The following is a 15,777-nucleotide window of genomic DNA, read 5'->3' on the forward strand; positions in this document are numbered from 1 at the left end:
CGAAACGGACGGATTCGAACTCATTTGTGTTATGTCATCTTTGACCATTTTTTGTGCAATATCATCCACACATTATATGATCAATTATTTGTGTATTACGTAACAAAAGCAATGACGTGTTTGTCGAGTGTACATTGGCGCCTTTGTGAGAGGAGTTACTGTTTTTTTCGAAGAAAGAAATTTGAAATAAAACTGTAAAATAAAGAAGCTAAAGCTTGTAATTGCGGACTGGCATTGCACCACCTGGCCATATCACGACTCTTGGTTTAGACCATTTTATCATAAGAGTCTTAAATTTATTATATGAATATTAATTTAATATTAAATCATTTAATTTGATTGAGTTAGTTTTAAACTTTTGACAATTCGCTAATGTAATTATAAACTTATTTGGTAATTACCCGTTAGGGAACATGTAGGATGCAAATTGTGCAATCCCAAGATCTCCATAACTAGAACAAGAACATGCAAAATTGAGTAAAAAGATTAACGCACCTGTTTTGGGATCCATCGAACATAAAGCGGAAGCAGAAAATGGATTACGTATCAAGTCATTCTTCTCTATTGCCCTTGTATCACCGACTCAATGAGGCGGCTGGATTACGCATCAAGTCATTCTTCTCTATTGCCCTCGTATCACTGACTCAATGAGGCGGCCTCCTCACGTTTAGCGTTAGGTAAACGCCCCTTAATGATGATACATGTTAGAATTAGGGTTAGAGGAGAGACTTTAGCACTCTATAAAGCTAGGCCTCCTCCTTACGGGTCAGGTTCAACTCGGCTCACATTAATCAGCCCCATATTAGACTAATTAATAAATCTTCTATCTCACCTTACCAGCCCTGTTTTACAGTAGCCGTAAAAATAGTAAATTATAATATCAATTAATGTAGTCACATTAGGAAAACTCTTACAGAACCTTCAATGATTTTTTGCCATGTACTTTTAAACATTGTAAAAAAAAAAAAAAAAAAAAGTAATGAGTAAGTCCTCTTAGCTTTGTCGCTTGCGTAGTATCTTTTCAAGATTTAGAAAAACTTTAAATTGAAATAAAAATCCAATGTAATTATTAAATAAGTAATCTCTGATATTATTTTGTAGAATCATACAATAAGTTATTCAATTAATTTAAGAAATTTACTAAAATATATTATACAGTTTCTGACTCTCATCTTTTTCAACAAACGTAAATTCTCATTCAAATACATATAATTGCTCTTGAATGCCTCGTTTCTCCGTGAGAAATGGACTAGAGGTAACATCACTTTCTCACAACATCCCTTCTAAGTACTAAAATTTTTCCAATGATCAGTTACATGTTACAGCTAGGTAGAAATTCCGACATTACAATTTTTTAATATACACTCGACAAAACTTCCTGGCAAAATGAAGTTAGCATTATTAAACCTAAATGATGCCATTTGGCCTTTTAGGTACTGTTTGGTAATCATTCAAACAATGCCTTATTCTAATTTTTTGTTTTTAAGATGAGTTTGGGAAGAGAATCGCGTTTAGTAAAAATTTTGTTCTTGGGAATAAATTTCTATTTTCTTGTTCCTGGAAGTAGATTTGGAACAAAATCAAGAATAAAAAAAAAAAAATTGATTATTGTTCCGGGAACAAATCTAAGAATCAAAACCAATTCTTCTTTTTCTCTTTTCTTCTTCTTTATCGATTGACATCCGTGGTTGCTGTCCGCCGCTGTCATCGCCGGTTGCAGGCAACTAGTCCGGTGAGCTCACCGAAGGTAAGCCCACCACTAGTGAGCTCATCGGGAGGCCCGCTTGGCCACCTGCAAGCTTGCCGAAGGGCCGCCTAACCACTTGCAAGCTTGTCGGAGGGCTGGGCGAGGCCTGCTTAGCCACTAGTGAGCCTCGTCGGGGCTAGGCAAGCTTCGCGACCAACAAGGCCGAGCCTCGATGGTGGCCAGGCGAGCCTCACCCAGCCTCGGCGAGGCTGTCTTGGCCATCGGCAAGGTTGAGCCTCGGCAGGGCTGGGCGAGCCCTGCCCAACTATTGGCGAGGCTTGGATCGCTGAGGGCCAGCGACGCTCCGGTAAGGTCGCCGGCCACCGAAGAAGAAGAACATGAGAGAGAAAGGAGAAAAAGAAAAGGAAAAAGAAAAAAATTATTTAAAAATTAAAAGAAATTGAATTTAGAATAGAATCAAAGAGCACGGTACGAATGCACTAGACCCGTCGAAGCTTTGTCATTTTCAATTGTAGATTCGCAAAGCATGCGTCGAATCTTCATATATAGAAAGCCTTTTTCAATCTTGTTTCAGTGTTCATTGGTCGCCCTAAATTAGATGGTGATTAAGAAAATGACTGGAGAAGGAAAAGAAAAAAGAAAAAAATGTAAATTTGTAGGGTCAAAGATGAAGATCACCGAAGAAGTTGAAGATGAACATGAACGAAGAAGTTGAAGATGAAGACGAAGACGAAGGAAGGAGCATGGCAGTTTCCCAAGGGATTCGTCCACGTTCGACTTGAATTTTTCAAAAAAAAATTGCCACGTCACACAAAATTTGAGGAAAAATTTCAAATATAACCATGAAATACCATTATTTTCTTAAATAAAAGCATGGAGTGAACCTTATTTTAAATAATGGTCTAAATTGCCTATACTAGTCTCTAAGAAAGGCTTAAACTCATCGACTATGAAGGGCAATTTTGTCTTCTAAAATTTTTAATTTTTTCTTTCTTTGTTCTTTTTTTTTTTCTTTTCATAAAAAAATAATGAAAGGTTTAAAAAAAAAAAAAAAACACGACCACCTCATTGGCAACGAGGTGGAAGTGAAAGCTAGTGAGGTTGCCAATGCCTAGACAACAACCGGTGACTTGATCTTTGCTAGTAGTAAGAGAGGACAACGACCTTCTCCCAAATCTAAGCAAGGGTCGCTTGCCCTTGCCCAATGCCCCCAAACCTGGGGCGAGGTCTGGAGAAGATGGGTGAAGGCCACAAAGTCGAGGTGAGGGCAAGCGACCCTCACCTAAATCTAGGAGAGGGTTGCCACCCTCTCCCACTTCCACCGAGGGCTAGTGGACCCTCACCTCTGGTCGGTAAGAATCACTAGCCCTTTCCTAGGCATTGACGACACCGTCAACCGTCATCATAGTAGTGGGGCAATGACCATCCTCTTGATTGTGTTTTTCCTTTTTCTTTTTTCTAATTTTTTTTAAATATTTTTATCTAATTTAATTAAAATTAACTTATATTTGGACGAAAATACCCCTAATCTGTTAGAATAATTTTCCAACCGGCGAGGCTAGAATAGCCATAATAATAAAAAAAGGCAAGTAAACAAATAAACAAATCGCCGGGAAGAGTCATTACCGCAGGAGTCGTGTTTTTCCGACCGACGTGGCACCTCTGTCCCCACCAGCTTACCGTAGAACTCGCCGCACCTTATAATTACACCCTCACTGTAGTAGCATCAGCAGCAGCAGCAACTGGTTCCCTCCTCCTACTTCATGCTCGCTCCGACGGGAGATCCCGCACGCTTCCGCTATCTCCTCGGCCCTCCTCCGCCGTCGTTTTCCGCCCTCGTCCGCCGCCGGCGAGGCTCGAGCACCTCTCCGGCCTCGGGGAGCCCGTATCCGTGGCGGCGCTCTCGACGCGCCGTGGCTTCGCTTGGACTAGCTCGGTCCCGAGCTGGCGGCTCCGGTCTCCGGCTCCGCGAAGCCGACAATGGCGGTCAAAATCGTTTCTTTCTGTGGAAGGGGTCGCCGCCTTTGAGACCCGATTGGCGGTAGGTGATTCTGGCTCGGCTCTTGTCTGGATTGACTCTTTCTTTCTTTCTTTCTTTTTTTGAGCGGGAATGGTTCGGTTGGGTTCTCGCTTGGATAGAGATCGGCTGATGTCGTGTTAGTAACTGATGCGAAACCAGTGTCGGTTTGAAAGGCGGTACGCGGAGATTTCACGCCGAATGACAGCGGAATTTGGAGTGTGTCGGCTTCTAGTGAGGTGATCTTTCTTCGATGTTGATGCGGGTGCGTGGCTGATCAGCCGCGAATGAACGATTAAGGGTCCTTGTGATTATCTTGCCAGCTGCCGAGTTTAGTCTAGTTTTTGTATTCCCTCGCAAAGTCGATATTTTTTTTTTTTTTTTTTAATTTATTGACATTCTTGGCATCACCATATCATTTCTCGTGTACAGAGAACGCTGGGAGAGGAGAGGCGAGATGGAAGGAGTCGAGCTTGTGTGTTGCAATCTTTCCTGCTGTTGATTTGCTTAGTACAAATGAACGGGAGGGTTAATTAGTGGAGTGTGAACCGGACTTTGTGTTTTTGCTTATGCTTTGTTGAGAAATGAAGAAATGGTCAGGGGGCATGTTGATTGTAGCTCTTGCTACCATCTTGATAGTCCGTTACAGCCTGGTGGGAAACAAGGTGATCAAGCGGCAGAAGCAGTCTGCGTATGATTTCTTTAGAAACCACCATCCTAGCGATAAATCTCGAGTGAAAGACAATGGTTCTCTGCCACCCTTTCAGAATAAGGTGACAGCGCTTAAAAATAGACCATCGGAGAAGCCCACTCTTGTTAATTTTAAAGGACTAGATGACCTATATGGCTTCAGAAATATTTCAGTCGAAAAGCATAAATACCTTCTTGCGTGGGGTCAGATGCGGAAGCTGCTTTCCAGGTCAGATGCACTTCCAGAAACAGCTAAAGGAATATATGAGGCCTCCGTCGCGTGGAAGGATTTCTCTGCTATTCTGCATAACAAAGAAGCCTCCCAGGCTAGTATTGTCAACATCAGTGAAGATAGAAATTGCCCACCATTTGTGAGTAGATTTAGGAAGACGAATTCAAGCAATGTAACTTTCCTTGAGCTGCCGTGTGGGCTAATTGAGGATTCCTCAGTTACACTGGTTGCCATTCCTCATGGTGGCCAGGGAAGCTTTCATATTGATCTAATAGGATCACGAATTTCTCGAGAGGCTGATGCGCCTATTGTCTTGCATTATAATGTGAGTTTGCCTGGAGAGAATATGACAGAGGAACCATTTGTCGTGCAAAATACCTGGACTGATGAATTTGGATGGGGTAAAGAGGAGAGATGTCCTGCTCATGGATCTGTTAACAGCTTGAAAGGTTTTTTATATTGACCTTTAATTTTTTAGTTTCTTTCACTAGTTTTCTTTCTAATTTTAAGTTGATTCATGCATCTATGTTAACACCGCTCTCTCTCTTGCCAGAAGGCTTCAGTTGTGATGTGACTTTTAGTAATTTGAGATTGAATGTAGATGATGAAGAGAGATTACATGGTCCTTGGTTTATGTACTCATGAGTGGGTTATAGAATTGTTGACTCCAAAGATAGCCCTTAGTGGTTATCAACTTACTCCGATTGCTGCATTAAACTGTTGTGCATGTAGCTGAATATCCTCAGCAATGATGCATCTCATCAAACTCATCTGATGGAATAGTTAAAACATGGAGTAGGAATGGAATGGATGGGCTTTTCTAGAGATGGATACTTTGTAGATTTTGCTGGCTGAATTTCTAAACCTATCTCTGACATTGATCTGTCTTCTTCTTTTCTCCATTAATATGTCTTGTCTTCTCTCTTAGATTTACCGCAGTTACCTTTGTCTGACATGTCATAGCAGGTTTTATGCTGGATGGACTTGCTCTTTGCAATGAACAATTGATTAGAGGTACTGTGGCAGAAAGTTCAAATGCAAGAAGCAGTGAAAGTTTGACCAATGTATCTAGAAGTGTACATGCAAGTGCCAATTTTCCATTTGCAGAAGGGAGTTTATTCACTGCCACGCTATGGGTTGGTCTGGAGGGTTTCCATATGACAGTTAATGGAAGGCATGAAACATCATTTGCTTTCAGGGAGGTAAAGTATGCAGTTAGTTACTTCTTCTCTAATTACGGCCTAGTGCTGCTGTAGTCACTTCAATTGCTATGTGAGAGTTTTCCTAATGCAGAAACTTGAACCATGGTCAGTTAATCGTGTTGAAGTGGTTGGTGATTTGGATGTGTTATCAACTATAGCTGAAGGTTTGCCTGTATCTGAGGATCATGAGTTGGTTGTTGATGCTGAGCATCTCAAAGCTCCATTAATTACCCGGAAAAGACTTGTGATGTTGATTGGAGTTTTCTCAAGTGGGAATAATTTTGAGAGACGAATGGCTATAAGGAGGTCTTGGATGCAATATGAAGCCATACGTTCTGGGGAAGTAGCTGTTCGATTTTTCATTGGTCTTGTAAGTGATTAAGACTTGCATCCTATGTTCCTTCTACTGAATCTTGGGATAACTCTCTGGAGTAATAGCTGTTTCTATCAAATATAGCCCTTTAATGTGTCATGAGTGTCTCGATGATATTTGCACATTATTGCATACTGTTCATTGATGAAAAGGTAAGCACACGAGTAATAGTCAAATATCAATCCATCCTGAAATTACCAAATGATGTTTCTTTTTTTTCTTGTGTTCCTTGATTTTAATGTGATTTGGGCCACTGTTGTCAAGTGGATATCAGATATTTCAGCCAAAAAGAAAAGTGGATCTGGTTCAGTAAGAGGTCTGCTCTTCACAGTGCTTTCTTTAAGCCTGTTTACCTGCTTGGTCTGTAGAATAGATTTTCTAGCCCAAACACACACATCTTTGGGGTACATACGTATGTGTTGAAGCTTATTTAAGCATCTCTGAAGGCGCTTACATTTCCCAAGTATCATGATCACCATAGCAACAGAGCAATACTTTGTTAGCATCTTTTCTCACAACCAGCAGTGCTATGATTATTCATACTGATCACCTGGTATGTACCATTAACTGCAGCACCAAACCATGCAAGTAAATGTTGAGCTGTGGAAAGAAGCTCAAGCATACGAGGACATCCAATTCATGCCTTTTGTAGATTATTACAGCCTTATCAGTTACAAGACAGTTGCAATCTGTATTATGGGGGTATGTAAAATGACTTGATAAATATTTTCACAAGAAATGTCCATTATGTTTTCGCATGTAGGATCAGGTGCAGATACTTATCAAGTATGATGGTAATGCCAAAAATCATCTCATCAGCATGGGGGTGCAGGATTCCATCTTCATTTGCTTTATAGTTGATAGACAATCAGCCTACATGAAAAGCTTTCAACAAACACCTCTGACCCTTGCTAAACCATTCTTCACGGTAGCCAGAGTGTTAAGAAAACAAATTAACTGAAAGCTGTTATCAGGTGAAAGTGGGTATGCGTGGGGTATAGGGCTAATTTATGTCAAAGGGATGTGGGATCTTCTACTTGCTCTTTTCTGTGCATAGACCTGATTGTCAAAGGATAATTCCTAAAAAGTCCGACTACTGGACCAGAAGAAATTTTATGTAAAGCTACAAAATTTACTAATTGAAATTCCCCATCATAAGTTGGATAACATACCTGGAAAAGATTCCCCCAGGAACCCGGGGGGGTCTTGCTTTTATATTTCATAATTTGAAATCCTGGTGTTGCATGTTTGTTGTTGAAAATATCTTATGAGTTATCATATATGGATTGTACAGACGAAAATCGTCCCTGCCAAGTACATCATGAAAGCAGATGATGACGCTTTTGTGAGGATCGATGAGGTACTGTCAATTCTCAAGGGAAAACCATCTAATGGTCTCTTATACGGTCTCATATCTTCTGACTCATCTCCCCATAGAGAAAAGGACAGCAAATGGTATGTCAGTGAGAAGGTATGGCCTTTATCCATATCCATCTTCCCCTAGAAAACATGATACTTGCTTTACTTGTTAAGACATTCTCCTGGTCCTTAATGTAGGAGTGGCCACATGATAAGTATCCTCCATGGGCTCACGGTCCAGGTTATATAATCTCTCAAGACATTGCAAAGTTTATTGTTCAGGGCCACCAAGAAGGAGATCTTAAGGTAAGTCTAAGCTGTTCGATTGTGTCATATAGAGAGATTAAAGACAGGAACCTTGTGGCTAAACGAGCCAGGAATATAGTCTATTCTTCATTTTAGCTGAGACCGACTCATTGCATGTGCTCTTTTTTCCAATTTTCAGTGGTTTAAGCTAGAAGATGTTGCGATGGGCATATGGATAGAGCACTTCAAGAACAGCGGCAAGGAAGTGCACTACATAAGTGACGACAGATTCTATAATGCTGGATGTGACTCTGAATACATTCTTGCCCATTATCAAGGCCCTAGGAAGCTGTTGTGCCTCTGGGAGAAGCTGCAGAAAGAGCACCAGCCCAACTGTTGTGAATGAAAGTTCATCTCGCATGTAAAAAGTGCCCTCAATCTTGTATGAAAGAACCCAGAAAGTCTCTCGACGGAATCGCCGTTTTTCCAGCAGCAAGGGATTGTTTTCACACGAGTCCCAATGCCACGGTTCTTCCTCAAATGCCAAAATGGAGTAATGACTCGCGAAATTTCGTTAAACTTTGTGGTTGGATGGTCTGAAAACTCCCTATTTGTTGGTTCTTTCATTCATGTAATGAATCATAACAGAGTTCTTCTTGTCATCTACCCAGCGCAAAGCATAGAAAAAGGCACTAACTCACGTCTGATTTTTGTAAAGGGTCATCAGGGTGTGTCCCATCTTCCATGTGTTTCCTTCCCACCGCTTGCTTCCTCCACCTATAGCTCAAAAGCTTCTTCATCTTCAAGCAGCTGGCGAAAGCTACCAAGAGGTCCTTCCATACATCTATCATATTCATTCTTCTGTTTGATAGGACAGACCATGCCCCACTCGTACCAAGTGCAAAATGGTGCTCGGTTCCATTTGGACACTCAGAAGATGTGGAACGGAATGCGACGGGATCATCTTCAGGCAGTCATTTCATTGGCAAATGGCTCAATCAGAGACTTGCCCAAGTTAGGTCACTTGCATCTCTTGAAGACTGTACCATAAACAATGCGAATTGGACACGTATGTGGCCTAGAAATCTTCGAAACATGTGGAGACCAGCAGGTCCACTTCAATCGACATGCAACGGGAGGTGGGCAAGTGCGCTTTTTTTTTCAACATTTTCCTTTGTCCGCTCTCTGCTTTTTGGCATGTGTTGTGTGGACCACGTCGGACAGACACCACACTCAAAGAAGGAACAGTGTGTTTTGCAGTAGAACTATTCGACGCTCGAAGCAAATCCTCAAGGACCACAAAGTGTTCATTTCTAATCGCACATAATAGTGAGATGCAGTCGCTATCGTTACCCAACATGATAAAACACTTTTACAACATTTATTCATCCGAGGTACTCGAACGAGAGTTCGTACAACGACTTTAGGCCCATTCAATCAATGACTCGACGTGCCATTATACGTGTTTGTTCCAATGTACTCGTCAAATTTGACGTGGGATGGGACCGCATACAACGGGGGCAAAAAGACAGAAATAGGAATCGTGCTACAACCCCCGTCGAGTCAATGATCGTCCTAGACGACACGTTGCGAAGTTCAAACGACGCCTAGAAACCTTCGCCCTAGAAACGAAGTTTCTTAAGTGTGCGTGACAGAATTTATAAAACAGAAATTAATCTCTAGCCAGAAATTGAGGAATTAAAAAGTTTAATTTCTGATTTCTTCTTCAAATTAATCTCTGAAATAAAAATCTGTTCCAAAAATAATAAAATCAAATTGTGTTATCAAACGAATTTCTGTTCAAAATTTATTTTGAGGAACGAAAAATTAGATAAGTAAAAATTTTATCATGCGTATCCTTAGCGTTCTCATCGTTGTGCTTTCTTTAGTGGAGCTGCAAAAGCTTCCTTCTTTGCTTCTCTTCAAGCAAGCTGGTGAAAGAAAAAGGCCCTCCCTCTCCCGTGGCCACTCCTCCTTTACACGTCAATCTTTTCTTTCCTTTTTACCTCTGGCTGGAGGGAACACAGATCATCTCCCACTAACAAAAATGAGGCTGAGGCCGTAAGACACAAGTCATCTATTTTCTCACGGCAATAACCCAGTCCTAGAAATGCAACCATTAGGGACATTTTTTTTTGCACGTACCGACGGACGATCACCGGCACTTTCGACATCACACATCGCTCGGGCCCATCCGTCTAAATGCCCGTCGTTCTTATCATAAGACGTGCGCAAGATTCATGTCATTTTCTATAGTGATCAGCATCGACCGTTAACATCGCTGTTAAAAATAAATAAAAGAAACCAAACTATGCGCACTCTTCCTTTTCTTATCCAAGGTAATTCTCCATTTCATACTGCTTTTTGGATATTTATTCAACTTTTGCGCGGGCTTGACGCCAGCATTCCATGAAAATCTTGGCCTTTTTGCGGAGCAGGAAATGGGAAAACAAAAGAAAACAAAAATAACGTCGGTGGCCGTGGTCAAGTCTAGTTTTCGATGATCTCGTTCGTCTGAAAAGTCAAACGCGTCGGGGGGTCGATGGATCCTTCTCGTGAGCACGTGGAAAACAAGTTTCGTAATCTTCGCAAATTTCTCGTGTATTTCAAGAGAAGTCGAGAAACCCCCTTCCAATGAATCCATTAATTACGTACTTACCGAATTCAACTCGAATTAATTCGGCTGCGGACGAAGCGATTAAGATCACATCTCCTTCAGAATATTCCCATTTATAATTCGCATCGCGAGATGCCGTGCTGCGGGCTCTACCTAATCAAAAAAAAAAACGCCACTTGATAAACGTGCCCGAAGTTGGCTAAATTATTTCAACTCGCGCCATGATTATCGCCCTTCCTAGTCCGCGACATTATTGGAGCGTATATGAAAAAATCATGGAGAGGGAAGGAGACTTTCTGGATGGTTAGCAACTCGAGTTGGTAATTGCATCGACCCCCTAGAAAACAAAAAGATAAAGTAGCGTTGGAGAAGATAAACATCATTGCTTCAATAATTAAAAAAACCAAACGGGGTACCGACCAAATTTCTCTATGGCGTTCACACCTTTGGTAGAAACTTCCGGTTTCCATGAGGCCGTACATTACACGACAGCCTCTCTTCATTCATGCCATTATGCGATATACCTAGGAAAAGACAAAAGAAGAGAGAAGAAAACAAGGACGCAAGCTGGGGTATAATTATATAAGAGTGATTGGTTCTCAATTGGGTTGGTTTCACCTAGAACGGATTGATAAAGTTAGGAGTCAAATTGGTTTGGTTTAGGGTTTTTGACAATTTTCCTTTTTTTTACTCTTCATGGATAAGAAAAAACATATCAATTCAGCCCGATCCGAATGGTTCAATTCCATATCAAGAATCAATACAAGGCTGATTATTCCTATTTTCCGTGCACACTTATAGCATAGCCTATAATAGTTCAGACTATTGAACTTTACTATGTTTTTTTTCTGTAATTCGGTTTGATTTAAGAATAAGAACTTGGAAAAACAGTCTGCAAATCAAGCCCTTGCCGCCGGCCTCTTTTCTCCTGGTAAAAAAGCTCTCGATCTCTTGGCACGGGTAAGGAGAGCGCACCCGATTTTCACATCGAGAGGGCCACCACCGACCGAAGAATTATGCGAATCGAAACTTACGAAGCCGCCCATTCACTAAATCGAAATTTCTGGACTTAGATGCTTCGTCAGAACTCCACCTGAATTTGAATTGTAAACTCTCTACAGTGGAGACGGATTGACCTTTCTTTTTAGGGTCGGTTGTAGTCGCTTAGGATGTACGCTTCTCTATGGCGTTCACACCTTTGGGACAAACTTCCTGTTTCCATGAGGCCGTACATTACACGACAGCCTCTCTTCATTCATGCCATTATGCGATACACCTAGGAAACCAAAAAAAAAAAAGAAGAAAGAAGAAAACAAGGACGCAAGCTGGGGTATAATTATACAGGAGCGATTGGTTCTCGTTTCACCTAGAACGGATTGATAAGGTTAGGAGTCAAATCGGTTTGGTTTAGGGTTTTTGACAATTTTCCTTTTTTCAACTCTTTACGGATAAAAAAAAACATATTAGTTTAGCCCGATGTGAATGATTCAATTCTATATCGAGAATCAAGAACCGGGTAATTATTCTCGTGTTAGGCCCCCGCCTCTCGTCTCCTCCTAAAAGCTCTCGATTTCGTAGCATGGGAGAAGAGAGTGCACCTACTTTTTACACGTGAATTGGAACTTACGGAGCGACCCATTCACTAAATCGAAATTTCTGGATTTCGATGCTTCGTCAGAACTCCACTTGAACTTTGAATTGTAAACTTTTTATCGTGGAGACGGATTGACCTTTCTTTTTAGGGTCGGTAGTCGCTTAGGATGTACGCTTCTCTTTGCTTAGCACACCCGTGTTGTGTAACTCCGCAAAGAGACCCGAATACCGCAGCCGGGTCCTCACGAGACCCGGCCCGACCGGCACCGGAGATAAAAAAAAAAAAAAACTCCCGTCGGTCCCGCCCGGAGTGATCCACGCGCTGAGAAAAACGGGCGATCGGAAAAAACCCCGGCGCCCGCCGTTACCGGAAACGACCCGCCGTCCTGCAAGTGGGCGCGTCTTCCGGCAGCCGCCACAAGGGCAAACCCGCAAATCCGGCCCGCCACGAACCGCCATTAAGAAAGGTCGTACTTTCGCTTCCCCCCCGCAGAAAAAATAAATATTATTATTATATTATTAAATGCAAAGACTCCGCTTCGATTACGTTGTTGTCCGTTCCGGTAGCGTGTCTGCCACAACCTCTACCGCCACGTGTCCTGCGCCCCGACGCGCCTCGCGGGTCCAGCCGGTCACCACCCGTCCCGGCCGCCTCTTCCTATAAAACCCCGCGTCGACTCCACGTCCCGCAATCTTTTCGGAGAATCCGAGAAAAATCAGAAAACCCTAGAACGCGTGCGGCGACCAGAGGGAAGAAAGAAGAAGAAGAAGAAGAAGAAGAATTCGTAGTCGAAGTCGAAGTCGAGGAGCTTTTCCGATCGGAACCCTAGAGTTTTTTCCGTTCCCCGATCGAGAGCTGGTCGAGAGATTTAGAGAGGGGCTGCTTTGTTTGAAGCAGATAGATGATGGTGAGTGAGACGATGGTTACGGAGGCGGACGTTATCTGTCCGGCGACCTTGCAGCAGGTCCTGGACGTCCAGCGCCCCGCCGTGTTCGGCGACGCCGGCGCCGGCACCGTCGCCGGCGAGTCGGTCCCCGCCGACATCTCCCGCATCGAATCGGTAACGCCCGTGATTCTTAAGCCGTTTGGTTTTTTCGCGAGTTTTGAACGGCGCCGGCAGTCTTGAGGGTCGTTTTCTGGGTTTCTGTGATTGGGGGAGGGGGGCTTTCGTCGGAGCTGGACTCCGGTGAGCTCGATCCGGATCGGATGGTTGGTCGAGTTCGGGAGTTACTTTCAGATTTTAGGGCCTGATTTTTAATTGAATCTGCGTGCTTTGCGAGGGGGATGAAGTCGTCTCTTTGCGGTGGATTAGCTGCTGTCGGCAGTTACTAGATATCAGATGATTTGAGCACAGGGTTGTTGTTGTTTTTGGGATTTCTGCTTTAGAGAATTTTGGCTCTGGGATCTGATTTTGTGGCATCTTTTCTTCGGTAGGAAGTTTGGCTCAAGTAATATAGGCTAATATGTTTAAATTTGGATTTACTTGACTGACGGTGGGGATTTAACATGATTGGGGAGGATGATTGGCGTTTTCATGCTTCATATGGAGTTTATTAGCTGTGCAATATCAAAGATTATATCTTTGAATTTTGTGGTGCTGTACATGTAGGTTTGATGTTCCTCTTCTAAATAATCAGCTTCTCTTTGAAATTTAGGCGTCATATGATTGATGAACTGAGGCCTTTTATGATGTTGTGATGGCGTCTAGCTCATGCTTTGGATGTGCTTTACTTTTGGAGGAGTTTGGGTGCATTTTCTCTTCATGGGTTTCATCTAGAATTTTCATAATTATGACAGAACAAGATGAATTCAAGAGTCCAAGCGTGACATGTGAAGAAGTTTGATAGCTAGTAACACTTGTGGATCTGAATATGGAGATTCTGCTAATTGTTTTCTGAGTCTGCAAGCTTGAGTCCGTTCAACTCTATTTGCTGGTCTCTTGTTTGATTGAAGTTGTTCATGATGACCTTAAATTTGTTTCTTATCTAATTCTTTGTTCTGCAGGTTGTCAACTGCCTTCAGACTGTGAACGATGCTGCTGTTGTGTCTGATGTTATAAAGTTCGTTCCAAGGATTCGGTCTGGCAGCTATGATAACATCGGCTCTCGACCTTCCATGGAAGACGAACACATCAGGGTCGATGATTTGTCTGCCCTTTTGGGTTCTGAATGTTGCACACCGAGTGCCTTCTATGCAGTTTTCGATGGCCATGGGGGCCCTGAGGCAGCTGCATACGTCAAGAGGAATGCAATGAAGTTATTCTTTAAAGATACTGTTTTACCTGAGACATCTGCAATTGATGATATCTTCTTGAAAGAGCTGGAGAGTTATCATCGTAAAGCTTTTCTTCTGGCAGACCTGGCCTTGAAAGGTGATTGCAGCGTGAGCAACTCATGTGGAACGACGGCACTGACTGCTTTGATACTTGGAAGACATTTGTTGGTAGCCAATGTTGGTGATTGTAGAGCTGTTTTGTGTAGGAAAGGGGTTGCCGTTGAGATGTCCCAAGATCATAAGCCCTCCTTTCCACCTGAGCAAAAACGTGTGGAGGATCTGGGTGGTTGGATCAATGATGGATATCTAAATGGCTGGCTATCTGTTACCCGTGCTCTTGGGGATTGGGACTTGAAGCTTCCAGTGGGGTCTGCTAAACCACTAATTGCTGATCCTGATGTTAAACAAGTTATCTTGACAGAGGATGATGAGTTTTTGATAATTGGGTGCGACGGAATTTGGGATGTGATGACGAGTGAGTATGCAGTTAGTCTAGTCAGGCAGGGGCTTAAACGGCACAGTGACCCTCATCAATGTGCCAGAGAACTTGTCATGGAAGCATTGCGCCTGAATACTAGCGACAATCTCACAGTGATAGTGATATGCCTCAGCTCCTCAGATCAGCCTGAGTCATTCCCATCCCAGAGGCGAAGATTTAGATGCCTCAGTCTCTCTGAGGAGGCGAGGAACAAGTTGAAGAGCTTGCTCGAAGGAAATTGAGTGCATATTTTGTAAATACCATTATTTTTCGTGTCACACATCTTTCTGTTTATGGCTGTTTCAGATGATTTAGAAAAAACGGCCAGCAGTTTTGTAGTGTTGCTGGAGTGTATTGTTAGGAACCTTTGCCGGTTCGGAGACGTGCTCCCACCGCCTCATTTGTCCCGTCATTTGTAAAGACTTTTGTGAGATATGTTAAATCGATGGAGGAACTCCATGGATGAGTCGTCCATGCTCCATTTTATTCAAGATTTGCAGCTCTTGGTAACACTGACGGTCCGAATTACGGAAAACCTTCTATGTTTTCCTTGTGAATTCGTGTGTGAATAAGAATGTAAAGCGCTAATCCGGCTGTAACTATAGTGCTGTCTTCTGTTTGTTCTTGTGTGAATGAGAATGTAAAGCACGAATTCATGGATTTGAATTGTTTCGAAGCGCGTGAACCATTCACACGATTCGATCTGACTCTTGTGGCTGTCTTATGTTTGTTCACTGCTGGTTTTAAGATTGGTTGGACGATATTTCAACTCAAAAGGGCTTTGTGGCCACAGACTTGGAAGTTGTCTTTTTCCTGGGTTTGAGGTGGGAGAGGCCTCCGGCTTCATACCCTCATCCAATCCAAGCCCTTTGGAATTACATCACTTCATGATTGTTCTCCTCCACCGAACTCTAGATCAAGTGGTAGGGCTTGTGAGGACACCATTCCCAATCTCCTCCTCACCGGCCCAGATCATCCTGCCTTGCC

The 15,777-nt window shown here is 42.7% G+C and overlaps 2 protein-coding genes across 5 annotated transcripts; both read left to right on the forward strand.

Annotated features, from left to right (window-relative positions):
- The first annotated feature begins 3,440 nt into the window (after window positions 1–3,440).
- LOC104415269 (hydroxyproline O-galactosyltransferase GALT3) lies at window positions 3,441–8,992 on the forward strand. Of its 4 annotated transcripts, XR_005549794.1 has the most exons (9): window positions 3,441–3,749; window positions 4,158–5,096; window positions 5,611–5,849; window positions 5,941–6,219; window positions 6,796–6,924; window positions 7,517–7,693; window positions 7,780–7,887; window positions 8,027–8,458; window positions 8,546–8,992. XR_005549794.1 is itself a non-coding variant. In XM_010026530.3 (8 exons), exons 2-8 carry the CDS (start codon window positions 4,310–4,312, stop codon window positions 8,231–8,233), a joined length of 1,926 nt encoding a protein of 641 aa, XP_010024832.2. In that variant the 5' UTR covers window positions 3,441–3,749; window positions 4,158–4,309; the 3' UTR covers window positions 8,234–8,572. The 4 variants fall into 4 exon arrangements, 3 of the variants coding, with proteins under 3 accessions (XP_010024832.2, XP_010024834.2, XP_039166014.1); XM_010026530.3 differs by having other exon boundaries at window positions 8,027–8,572; XM_010026532.3 differs by having other exon boundaries at window positions 3,442–3,749; window positions 5,614–5,849; window positions 8,027–8,572.
- Window positions 8,993–12,720: 3,728 nt separating this feature from the next.
- On the forward strand, window positions 12,721–15,300 carry LOC104415268 (probable protein phosphatase 2C 49). Its single transcript, XM_010026529.3, has 2 exons — window positions 12,721–13,098; window positions 14,043–15,300. The coding sequence occupies exons 1-2, from the start codon at window positions 12,940–12,942 to the stop codon at window positions 15,030–15,032; spliced, it is 1,149 nt and encodes a 382-aa protein (XP_010024831.2). The 5' UTR covers window positions 12,721–12,939; the 3' UTR covers window positions 15,033–15,300.
- The last annotated feature ends 477 nt before the right edge of the window (window positions 15,301–15,777 follow it).

The sequence above is a fragment of the Eucalyptus grandis genome, chromosome 3 (genome assembly GCF_016545825.1).
Source record: "Eucalyptus grandis isolate ANBG69807.140 chromosome 3, ASM1654582v1, whole genome shotgun sequence".
In the NCBI taxonomy this organism is placed as follows: Eukaryota; Viridiplantae; Streptophyta; class Magnoliopsida; order Myrtales; family Myrtaceae; genus Eucalyptus; species Eucalyptus grandis.